Below are 11895 nucleotides of genomic sequence, written 5' to 3' on the forward strand. Positions count from 1 at the left end.
CATCCGATTGCAATATCCTTGCTATCGCAAGGGTAAAAAATTATGCAATTCAAAAATTTTGAGATACATTGACTTAGAAAATTTCTGAAATCGAGTTTTTATTATTGTGATAATGTTTGAAAAAAAAATAGCTTTTTTCGGTTCATTTGATGAAATAAAAATGCATCAACTGTGTTAATTTATTACAATTCGAATGTCAAAGCACATGCTATCAAAAAGCTGTAAAGGTGCCCCAGCATTATTGGTGTGCCGCACCAATATTTGCGACTTAGGTTGAAAAAATGCTCATACTAATAATCTAGCTTCGCAAGTGTAAAACCCATGTAATGACTTAATACTTACTGAATGATTGACTTGTTATGATTGACTCTTTTATGATTGACTTGTTAACTTTTTCAAAACAGCCAACCAACTCAGGTAAAACCAAAACATAATGTTTGACTTTTGAAACTTTCAAACTTCAATTTCCGGAAAAAAAATGATTGACTTCTTTCGAACTTCGAACTTGAAAAGAAATTGCGTTGAAGGTCTTTAAATTGCAGGAAAGTTTTATGGTCAGCACTTATATTAAAAAACAAGCCCAACTAGAGAAAATTGGATCAATGGGTAATTTTTAAAGCAAATTTTTTTTGTATTACTGGGAAAATCTAATCTGAAAATTAACATTCATATTCTATCCAAGAACTCGTTCACTTTTTTCCACGACATCTCTGCGTTCTGTATTGGAGAGCGCAATTTTCGTTCCTTACACTATATGAACTTGAAAATCTTAAAAAGTCAAACCAACAAAAATCAAACTGAGTGTAACAAATTTTATGACTTGAAAAAAAGCGTGAAAAAAACTTTGAGCGTGAAAAAAAACTAATTATGCAAGTGTTTTCAGTTGGTTCATTGACAATTAATAACTGAAATAAAAGTAGAACATTGAAAGAAAATTGAAAAATAAATAAATCGTGGATACATTAAAGTAAATTCGCCACAAGTAGCCTAATAATTCTCATCGCACTTGAAGGGACTGTTACCTGTCTCCAGCAGCTGCCTTCGTATTTCCTCCTCCTTTCTTCTTGTCTTTCTCCTCTTCAGGGTAAGCCTTAGCAACCAGTTTCTTCAACTCTACCGACTCCTCGAACTGCTTTCTGATTGGGTCCAGTAACACATTCAGGTACCTGTGTCAAAACTTTTTCAGAGCTTTTTTTCAGGAAAAAGGCCATAATGAGAACCATTTCTCAAGTTTTCGACACTTCAACGGTTTTGTGGCTAAGTGTCAGTTAAAGTTGGTTAACCACGTCTATGAAAACTTTCATATAAACATAGCTCTGCAAGGAGCCCCTAAAACTGAAATCCACTTTAAAAACGCTACACGCTACTGATTGAAGACCACATTTACTGATGGTACCTCTCCACGTTGGTCTTCAGATCTCCCGGGTGGAGTAGCTTCTGGGCGAAGTCGGAGCTGAGTTGCTCGAAAGTAGGGTACACTTTATCACCGCCGAACTGCTCCGGTCGCTTTATTGTGAAACCTGTCTCAGCTTCGAATGGGCTACCTAAAACAGAATAAGTAAACAGTAAATCCTTAAGGAAGCTTTCATTACTGAAAAGTAAAACAATGACTTTCACTTTATGGGCAGAGATAGAATAAAATTCAACTTGATGTTTAGACTACAGGGGCGGATTTGGGGGATTCGACCCACTGCCGACCCAAAGGATCCCCCTTTGCTACTATTTTAAGACATCCGATTTTGGCTGACCGACACTAAAATTTTTCTAAAGACGCCAATTTATACTAAATTTGAAATACAACGCTTTTTTGGCGTTTTTTTTCAAAAATTTGCCTGCGGGGAGACTATACAAGAAAAATTGGAGACGGGTCTGATCTAGACAGTGAGCATAAAAACGAGGTAAACAAAAAAGGAAGGAATTTTGGCGGGTATTTGAACGATTTAGGCGGTAAACGAATGATTGTTTCGCAACTTGCTTGCCCTTAAATCGAACGAAAATGAAACTAACTGCTGTAATAAATAGTTTCTCAATATTTGGCTGAAAATTTTCTCTAATTGGGAGCCTTGCTTCTGCTTTGTTTGCTTTACTGTCGCTCATAATTGCCTATAAAGTTCACTGTCTGGATCAGACCCGTCTGCTTGTCATAGATAGTGGAAGATGGACACATAGTCATCATATCAACCCGATGGTGAATTGAAATGGAACCCTTATTATCTAGTCATCTTTCTACCTCAAAACCCAAAAAAAATTCAGAGCAAGATTATCTGAACACTAATTTCATCAGTTGCACTCCAAAAAGAACAAAGTTTCAAGAAGATTTTGGTGCGAACTGAACTCTTTAAATTATTTTTTTACTTCTTCACTTTCTTGAAACGTTTTATTTTTGATGTCCCAGCATGAGAAAATGCACCAGCCTGATTTCCCTATTAGTGGATAGATGACATGTTTTGCAAACTGTAACACTCCGTTGTTCTCTGTCTCTCCCTCTTCGCAAAACGACTTGGCTATTTTCTTCTTCACTGCCGACGCCGAATCCAAAATATCTAGTTTCGAATTCGGGTCTGACGAGCTCATTTTGCCGCCTGTTAGTCCAGGTACCATTGGGTTCATCAAGTGGGCTCTCTTAGCGTAGCCGAGGTGGGGGAGGTACTTCTCAGCAAACATGAATATTTTCCTTTGGTCGACACCTCCGAACTGAGCATCACATTTTAGATATTCCTCGTCCAGAGCTTGTAGTCCCGGATAGAGAAGACCTGAAGACGACATGAAAATGAAACGTGTATAATTCAGAGTTCCAGTCATTTTGATTCAATTAAAGTCACTTTATTTGCTTCTTTAAGTTCAGTTAAGTCAAAACCACTTACTCACGAGGAAAGTATCTGTTCAGCTCTCTACTAAGAACTGCCGCTATGCCCCTGGTAAGTAAAATACCAATCGAATAACGCAATGCAACCTCCTCGATGAGCTTTTTGCAATGGCATTTAGCAGCTTCTGTACTGTAGCCTCTTTTATAGACTGAGAAAAATGTTGACCAAAAAGCAGCTGGCTTCTTTTGGTATATGAAAATTTTGTTCAGCCAATTTTGCAATATGGAGTCATCGTTTACGCATCAACTGATAGAACAAAATTGGAACACCTCGAAATGCTGCTAAAACGCCTTATAAAAATCATATCTCACAAAAAAAAATTGAATCAATCAAACCCAAAGACAGCAAAATAAAATTTTTACACTGAGGCGAAGCTGCTCTTCGCAAACACAAGCGAGCAAAACGCAAAAAAGAGGTCTAAACAGGCGAAACAAAGTGAAATAAGGCAAAATGAAAAGATTAATAACACAACTTGAAATTTTTTTATCTGAAATTAGGACTATCACGTTCTCACATCTGCTCCACGATCGCTTGTGATTATAATAACGCTAGCCACCAATAAAGTAGCTACAGTTTCTATCAAATTGCCAAGGCTATGTAGCAAAAGTTCGAACAAAAAATATTTCAATGTTCAGTATTTAAATCTCCGACTTGTTGATTTGGAGTCTCATGTCCTGGCATCTGCGCTACGATTGCTTGGAAGTAAACTAGTGGCCCAGCTTATGCTGGATCCGCCTGTTTTAATATTTTTAATCATATTGTACTGATACGTAAATGCCTAATTTTCAAATACTCAAAAATAGACTTTACACAAAATTCTGATGATTTCTCTGCTTAATTAGGGGATTAGCCGCTTATTTAAAGGAGAAAATTACTTGTATATCTTTCGGGTATATTCTATCTCTCAGTTTTGGCTGAGTAATTTTCGAAACAAGTGAAAAAGATAACATAAAATGATCAAAAATTCAAACTTGACTTTTCCTAGATCCATGAACTTTCTCTACCAAAGCATGGGAAGAGCCTCTTATGCAAGGAAGATTTCCACACCTTTCAATTTAGATTGAACTTAATATCAGATTTACCTTGTAGTTTTTGAGAAAAGTGATGAAACTTCTAAAAAAAAATGGTAAAAATTTCAAACAAATTGGATTTTTCCGAAGTCTATATCGCCTTTTCTACGAAAAAGAAAAGTGTAACAAATTATGCAGGCAAATTCTTAGCACCGTGTCAAATTGATAAACTATCAACCTCAGAACCGACAGGCTAGTTTTTGAAGAAAAAAAGTTTCCAAAAAAATTAGGCAACCTTTCAAAAATTGGACCTTTTCCAATGCCAAATTTTATTCGAAACGTAAGGCATTGGACGCTTGTGCAGAGGAGAGTCGCATAACTGGTTTTTTAACTTTCGGTTAAACCCTTAACCGACAATTTCTCAGGGTAGTTTTTGAGAAAAGTCAAAAAAATTTAAAAATTAATCAAAATGTCAAAAAATGGGTATGTTTGAGGCCATAACTTTTTTCAACCGAATTTAGGGAATAGCCACTTGAGAAGGAAAATAATTTTTTGATTTTGATTGAAATTTTCATCTCAGATTTGTGCATTTAATTTTTGAGAAAATGAAAAACTAAAAACAACTAGAGAGTAACCAAACAGTGCTTCTTATTTTGGACAACTCATAAAAACCGCATATAATGCAAATAAGATCTACATCCTTCGAGTGTACTCTGACAGCACCCAATTACAGAGTAGGTAATTTCATATTTTGTAATTTATTTTACAATTTCATATTTTGATTTTTATATTCAACTTATTCTTTATTCAAATTTTGAAAAACCATAAAATTTTGTGAAGTTTTTTATATCCAAGTTCTTCGAAAAATTTTAAAAATACATGAAAAAAATTTCACATCTCGGAAACTAAAACCAACTGAGCAGTCTCATTTCGACGCACGATTTGCAGCTCTTGAGGGTAATCTTACAGTACCCAACTACAGCGTTGGAAATTTCAAATTTTGGGAAACTTCAAATTTAAGCTTTCTAATTTTTTTTTTGAAAAAAACCATAATCAAAACGTCATCTCTAGAAAAGGAAAAAGATTTGAGCAGCCACATTTGGAGGCAAGATTAGCAATGCCTGAGAGCACTCTGACAGCCCCCAACTACAGGGTTGGTAATTTCAAAAATTTCTTTATACTTGAGGTTTGAAATTTTTCTGAAATATAAAAAACGTCATATGTCGAAAACCAGAATGATTTGAGCAGTAAAATTAGACGACAAAAATTGCAACCCCTGGCAGTACCCGGACAGGGCTTCACTATAGAGACGAAAGTTCAAAATTTGCAAAATTTTTATATCTATGTTCTTTGAACATTTAAAAAAAATGACCTAAAAAATGAAAAAAGACATCTCGAAAACTAAGAGCATTTGAGCAGTCGCATTTGAACGCAGGCTTTGCAGCTTTTCAGAGTAACCTCACAGTACTCAACTACAGAGTTGGAAATTTCAAATTTTGAGAAAGTTCAAATTTAAGTTTTCTAATTTTGAAAAACCATAAAAAACGCCATATCTCGAAAATTACACGGATTTGAGCAGTCATATTTGGAGGCAAAATTTGCAAACCCTGGAGTCCTCTTATATAGCCTCACTATATCGATGAGAACTTCAAATTTGGTTTAAAAAATTTTATATCCGAATTCCTTGAAGACTTTTAATAAAATGACTTAACAACCGTCACATCTTGGAATCTAAGAGCGTTTGAGCAGTCGCATTTGGATGCAAAATTTGCAACTTAGAACTACTGAAAGTTCCCGCACACAACCCAACTAAAAGGTTGGGAATTTCAATTTTTTGAATTTTTTAAAATATAAAAGCTTTCTGAAAAATTCAAATTAAATCATAAAACACGTCATATCTAGAAAACTACAAGGATTTGAGCAGTAAAGTAGGAGACAAAATTTGCAACCCTGGTAGTACCCTGACAGGGTTTCACTATAGAGATGAGAACTTCAAATTTTGTGACATTTTTATATCTGAATTCTTGGAACATTAAAAAAACTTAACAAACGTCACATCTCGGAAACTAAGAGCATTTGAGCAGTCGCAGTTGGACGGAAAATTTACAATTTAGAAATGCTGAGAGTATCCTCACAGAATTCAACTACAAGGTTGAAAATTTGAAAAAAAAAATTAAGTACTACAGTACTACAAATTTTTTGGGATGAGAACTTCATATTTTTTGAATTACTTTTTGATTTGAGTTTTCTGAAAATTTTCTGAAAAATCACAAAAAATCGTCGTATCTCAGAAGTTTAAAAAAATTTGGGCAATCATTGTTGACAGCCCTGATAGCATGCCACTATTGGGTCGCTGATTTTAAACTCGCTGAATTAAACACTGAATTGAGAGTGGAAAATCGAAAAAAAACTAAATCATTGCAATATACGATATAGCTTAAGCGTGCAAAAATGCTTTCGTTAAACATGCAAAAATAATACGTTGAAAAAGCTTAAACATGGCGAGATAGTGAAGCCCGCATTTAAATGTATAATAGATTAGATCAAAAATCCCCCAACTAAAACTTTCGAAGGCCAAAGAACGTGGGTTAAAATTAAAAGTGGGAGACTAGCGAAATATACAGGCAGCACATAGAAAAGGATCCGAGTTTTCCATTGGTCCCCTTTTTTTGAAAATCAGAACAGTAGTTTGTAAGAAAAATTGAAATTTCTGGGAAAGTGCAAAAATTTTCCAGAGCGTCGCAAAAAAACAACGAATTCCATACTTTTTCATAATACCTGTTTTTTAATCAAACAGGACCTAACACCAGCCGAAAACAAAGCAGCAACATATGCTATTAAATTGTCTATGCTTCAATATGATTAAATTGAAGTACACCAAAACGCCACCAAATGAGCACTTTTATTTGCGACTTAGGCTGGAAAAAAATTCTTCGTAATAATACAATGCGCTTCACTTGTGTATCTATTAAGGAATTAGTAACTTATGAACTGCTTAAAATTTCGTGCGAAGTTATATCAGTTTAGCTATTCTCCTAAAAGCTGGCTTTTTAGATTATGAGTGGAAATCAATTAAGTTCACTTCTTTCAGTTCGTGCTGGTGCAAAATTCTTTAGGAAAAGACGGCATACACAAAAATCAAAAAGGTACAAGGATAGCCGGTTACTGTGCAAGTAGCACAGAATCTTCCTACCATAGTCTTTAGAAAACTACGGTTCAGATTTTTTTTCCAAATAAGTGTGGTTTTCTTTGCTTGGTGTGTTACAAGAATCTGAAGTAAAAAATAATTTAGGCATAGTAGACAGTCATAGTAATATAGGCAAATTGGACCAAAAATTTTTGTAGAAAACTTACTAGAAAAACTTTAAAATTTTTTTAAATGTTTTGAAATTTTTGCTTCCCAAAATGAAGCTAAAAACTCCTTGCTTAAAATGAAGTTTTAAGATCTTAAATTAGGCATAATTCTGATGTTGTAAGCCTGGTCGCTAGACTTATTCGCTCGAAGTAAGATGATAAAACAAAAAATTCAAACCGGTTTTTCTCAACACCAGAAAAAAACTTTAAAGAAATTTTTCATGTGGTTCGAATCACAACTGAAAAGTCTTTTATCTGATATATCACTCAATTCAGTCCGACGATTATTTGTGGTACCTGATTTTGCGTGGAAAACAAAGAAAAAACTAACACACCTGAATACAAAGTTCCTCCCCATTTTCAATAGTCGGAACAATAACAAATTATTGCGATCTTTTATTTACATCACTCCCTCGTAAAAATGAATTTATACCAACTTTTATGTACCGCGATGCAAAGCAAATCTTAGCAACCAACGTTAAGTTCAGGTACAAGCAAGTTTACTCGAAGACTGTAACAGTATAATGACTAGATGGGTACATCAATAATTTAGGTATTTATAGTTAAAACCTAATGTTTGTAAAATCCTTTTCGGCCAGCGCATCTGAGCAAAGTCATTGAACATAAAACTGCTCATTTTGACGCCAAGAACCAAACTTTTACTCATTTCGACAGGTGCAAAAAAAACTATTTAATTTACAATTAATACTTTCCAACATATAAGGATGCTCAAAGTCGCCGATAATTCCAAAAACGTGCTCCGCTATGCTCACCTGATAGGAGTGGGTGGTCCACTTGTTTAACAACTTCGGCGCCCGCCTTTTTAGCATCGTGTTCTGTGACCAGACTGGACAATTTGTACACGTCCAGAGTGTACTCTCTGCTCAACTGGAAGTCTGTGCCCCTCACAAATTTCAGCTTTTCCAGAGACACTCCTATGGATTCCAGCATGGCCTTGATTATGGCCTCGTAGTATTGAGTGCGAAGAGCTACAACGAATGAGACTTATTTTATATTCCTACTATTTTGAAGCTCAACTTCATGAAGAAAAAAAAACTCAACTCAATTGATTCGCCACTTATGCCAAAGCAAACATCGGACACTCCAACAGAGTGTTCAGATGGGCACTGCGCACTCCAAAACATAACGTTTAAAGATCAAAACCACTTAAATTTTCCAAACCACTTAAATCTCCTTTGCTGCAAAATTTGGTAACAAATACCAATTTTTAACTGGTCCACAAGCAATAAAGCATAAAAATGTCAACATTAAGTCACTTTAAATTTGCCCCACCTAGTAGTTCCCAAGGCGCTTTCATGTTGTCCAGATATGCGTGCAAGTCTGCGAACAGTATTGTCACGTGACAGCCCACGCGTAGGAAGTCGGCTATTTTGGCCATGGGTACAAAGTAAGCAATGTGCGGTTTGCCAGTTGTAGCTGTTATGCAATAAGGATGGTCGAAGTTGGTTATTACAAGTCATCTTAATTTTTCTTGGAAATGTTAAAAAAAGAAAATTATTATATGCAAAAGACATGGGCGAAATAATTAATTCTGCAAAACTTCACAACTTTGATTGAGATTTTCTGTGAAAATTTTGATATTTTCGGATAATTTTTTATTTCTACCCTATAGTCTTTAGTAAAAATTTTCAGTGATACAAAACAAACGCTTTTTTAAAAGGTCTATCTTGATGTTTTGGCATTGATTCGGATCATTATTATTATTATTATGATTATATCTAGTGTGTTAGATATGACCATCTTCCCTGTGCCCCAGTAGATGTTGAGGTCTCTTCCCGACTGGAGGATCTCTTTAACCTTCTCCTCCCCAACAACCTCCTGCAGGTTACTCTTTATACCGGCCAGCTTCTCCTCCGCGTCCATTACACACCCTCTGAAACCCGCTTCTCATTAAAAAAAACTTTGCGTTTACAAAATCTGAAAATTAAATCCTCTTTCGAAACTAAAAATTCATCACATTTTTTTTACCTTTACAATTTTGCTGTTTGATAGTTAAGTTTGCTTTCCTTTCAACAAACGAATTGAACTGAATTTGAACAAGAGCCGAAGCTGAGCTTTGCACCAATTGCGATGCAAAACAAGAAAAATTGAAAAAAAAATAATCTTAAAAACTGAATAAGGCCAGTTTTGAAACAAAAACATGTCAAGACAATTGAAAGTGAAATTAACATCGGAAGAAAATGTACCCAGCGATAACAAAGCCGAAAATACCTGGTCAGAAACTCTTTAAGCCGAAAAAAATCAACAAGGCTCAAGACTTATGAAAAGTTTATCAGTCCCCCTCTGCCTCAAAACACACAAACACTCAAAAAAAATTATTTACAGGTAAAATAAAACAATATGAGGCCATTAAGCCGATATAATTTAGGCGGAAACCTATAAAGCCCGAAAAAAGGAAAATAAAAAAATTCAATGAAACTTAAGGATAAAAAGAAGTTATGGAGTCCCCCTCGCCCTCAAAACACGGACACGCACACATAAATTTTTTTCGCTCGTCAAAAGACACAAAATGAGGCCGATATGAAATAGGTTGAAACTACTCAAGCCGAAAACACAGGATAAAACGCCGAAAAAAAATTGTTGTCATTAAAAACTTTTCTCATGATTTTTAGCATTTTGTGCAATCCAGAGGTGATCATAAAAAGATGCTTCAGTTGAAACGGCTCAGTAAATCAATAAAAAAAAGCCCGAAAACATTTGGGCAAAAAAAAATTTAAGCGAAAACAAAACATTAAATAAGAAAATACACGTCGTCAAGGTTTGTAAAATTACAAACAGCAGAAGTAAATCAGAACACTAATAGCAGCTATAATGTAAGAAAACTTAAATAAAGCCATTCTACAATATGGCAACTAAGCCGAAAAAACATAAGCATACATTAAAAAGCCTATGATTCTTTTGTGAAACGGACTACTTCCCGTTTGAAAAAAAAACAGGCCGTCAGATTCCAACCCAGGACCTTTACTGTCACAGGCACATTCGTTACCTCCAGATCAAAGGTACCGGAGAGATAAAAAAAATTTGAATTAATTATTCACTAAACCTAAAGTTACCAAATCTTAATGTGAACAAATTTTACAGACTTTTTCCTGAAAAAAAAATCACCAATTTATATGTGTGAGTATTCATAATGTTCTTTACCAGGAGTGTGAAGTATGGTATCGACGATAAATATTTTGGTGTCCAGAAAATATCGCGATACATTGAACCCTCTCAATAGATTATCCGATAATCGGAATCCTATATATCTGTATTAGTGGTCGTCCCTCCAAGAAACCACACTTAGTATTATTTAACACGATAAAAAATATATTCAATTTTATGGTAACACAAGGCAAATTATAGTACCCCAATGCAACCTTAAGATCGTTCGTAGCATTGTCCAACATCGCGGATCTTATTCGAAGTTGGGACAGTCAGAACCCATATATCACAAAATAGAGATTCGAACTTGTCGAGTTTCCAGTTGATAGATTATCGCGATACTTGAAAGCTTATCGATTGATATTTCGATATATTGCTACGCGATATATCGGATTTGCGATTAACGATTTCCCACCACGGTTCATGACTCCTAATCATTAAAAAAATAGTTTAAAACTTAACAATTAACAATTTGAGAAGTGACTTGCACAAGCAAAAATAAATTAACTCATCAAAAACTAAAAACATTCCCTTTGTTGTCACAAATTGGTTATCAATTCCTTTGTTTTCTTGAATTGCCATTCAATAAAAACCTATTTTGAGAGAAAATAAACCAATAAAATTGGGGCTGAAAAACTAACAAGCCAAACTATAGAAACCTCTCAAGTCTATGAGAGAAAAACTGAACGGACAAATGTTAAATTCAGAGCAAGGATATCCGTTTGCTGTGTATGTATGTAGCACAATGTTCCGACCACTATGGAATCAAATTTAAAAAATGAAGACATTCTTCAAAAAAAATCCTGTAGACTATTTTTAGTAGAGAGCATTTGAGTTAAAACCTGAAAGCAGATAAAATTAAATCTCCATCAACGTAAAAAAAATAACTAGAACTAAATTGGGCTTGAATTCAATGCGTGCCATCAAGATGGTCTGATCTGTAAATCGAAAAAAAAGCAATTTTTCTCGACCGAACCACGAGTGGAAGTGATTTAATATGATATCATGCTCAAAACCTTCACGCTTTCATTTAGGTAGTCAAATATGCTGGAAAAAAACATCGTACCCTATACATCGTGAAGTGGTCGGAACAATAAATACTAAGGTAGCAGTAATGGAAATTTCACTATTCAATTAACAATTGCATAAATTCTAATTCACAACTAACTAATAAGCACTTTATATTTTATACTTTGACGGAAGACAGAATCAATAAGGTTTCAGAGAACAAATAAATATTTGTACGAGCAGTGTTTTTTCGTAATTTTTGATGGACTTCTTTTTACCACCAAAGGCTGTTTAATTAAGGCTAGGTCTGGGATAGTAGCTAGCAACTAAACAGTTTTGGGTTTTAGATACTCAAATACTGATGCAAATCTTTTTACCGACTAAAAATCATTTTAGGGCAAGTTTGATATCGTTGTGCTCAATTGAACTATAAAAATTTTTCCGATGTTTATTGTTCATTAACAGACACGAACTGCAAGAGTTATAAACAA

The 11895-nt window shown here is 34.7% G+C and overlaps 1 protein-coding gene across 1 annotated transcript in view; it reads right to left on the minus strand.

Moving 5' to 3' along the window:
- LOC134843633 (tyrosine--tRNA ligase, cytoplasmic-like) overlaps window positions 1-11895 on the minus strand; it is a 248665-nt gene that overhangs the window by 12654 nt on the left and 224116 nt on the right. Inside the window, exons 2-7 of the mRNA XM_063859816.1 lie at window positions 8998-9125; window positions 8525-8668; window positions 8005-8220; window positions 2415-2753; window positions 1397-1544; window positions 1023-1166 (exon numbers count right to left, since the gene is read on the minus strand). Of these exons, the coding sequence (XP_063715886.1) occupies window positions 1023-1166; window positions 1397-1544; window positions 2415-2753; window positions 8005-8220; window positions 8525-8668; window positions 8998-9115 (1109 nt within the window). The 5' untranslated portion in view covers window positions 9116-9125. The remainder of the gene's footprint in view (window positions 1-1022; window positions 1167-1396; window positions 1545-2414; window positions 2754-8004; window positions 8221-8524; window positions 8669-8997; window positions 9126-11895) is intronic.

Source organism: Symsagittifera roscoffensis, chromosome 4, assembly GCF_963678635.1.
Source record: "Symsagittifera roscoffensis chromosome 4, txSymRosc1.1, whole genome shotgun sequence".
Taxonomy (NCBI): Eukaryota; Metazoa; Xenacoelomorpha; order Acoela; family Convolutidae; genus Symsagittifera; species Symsagittifera roscoffensis.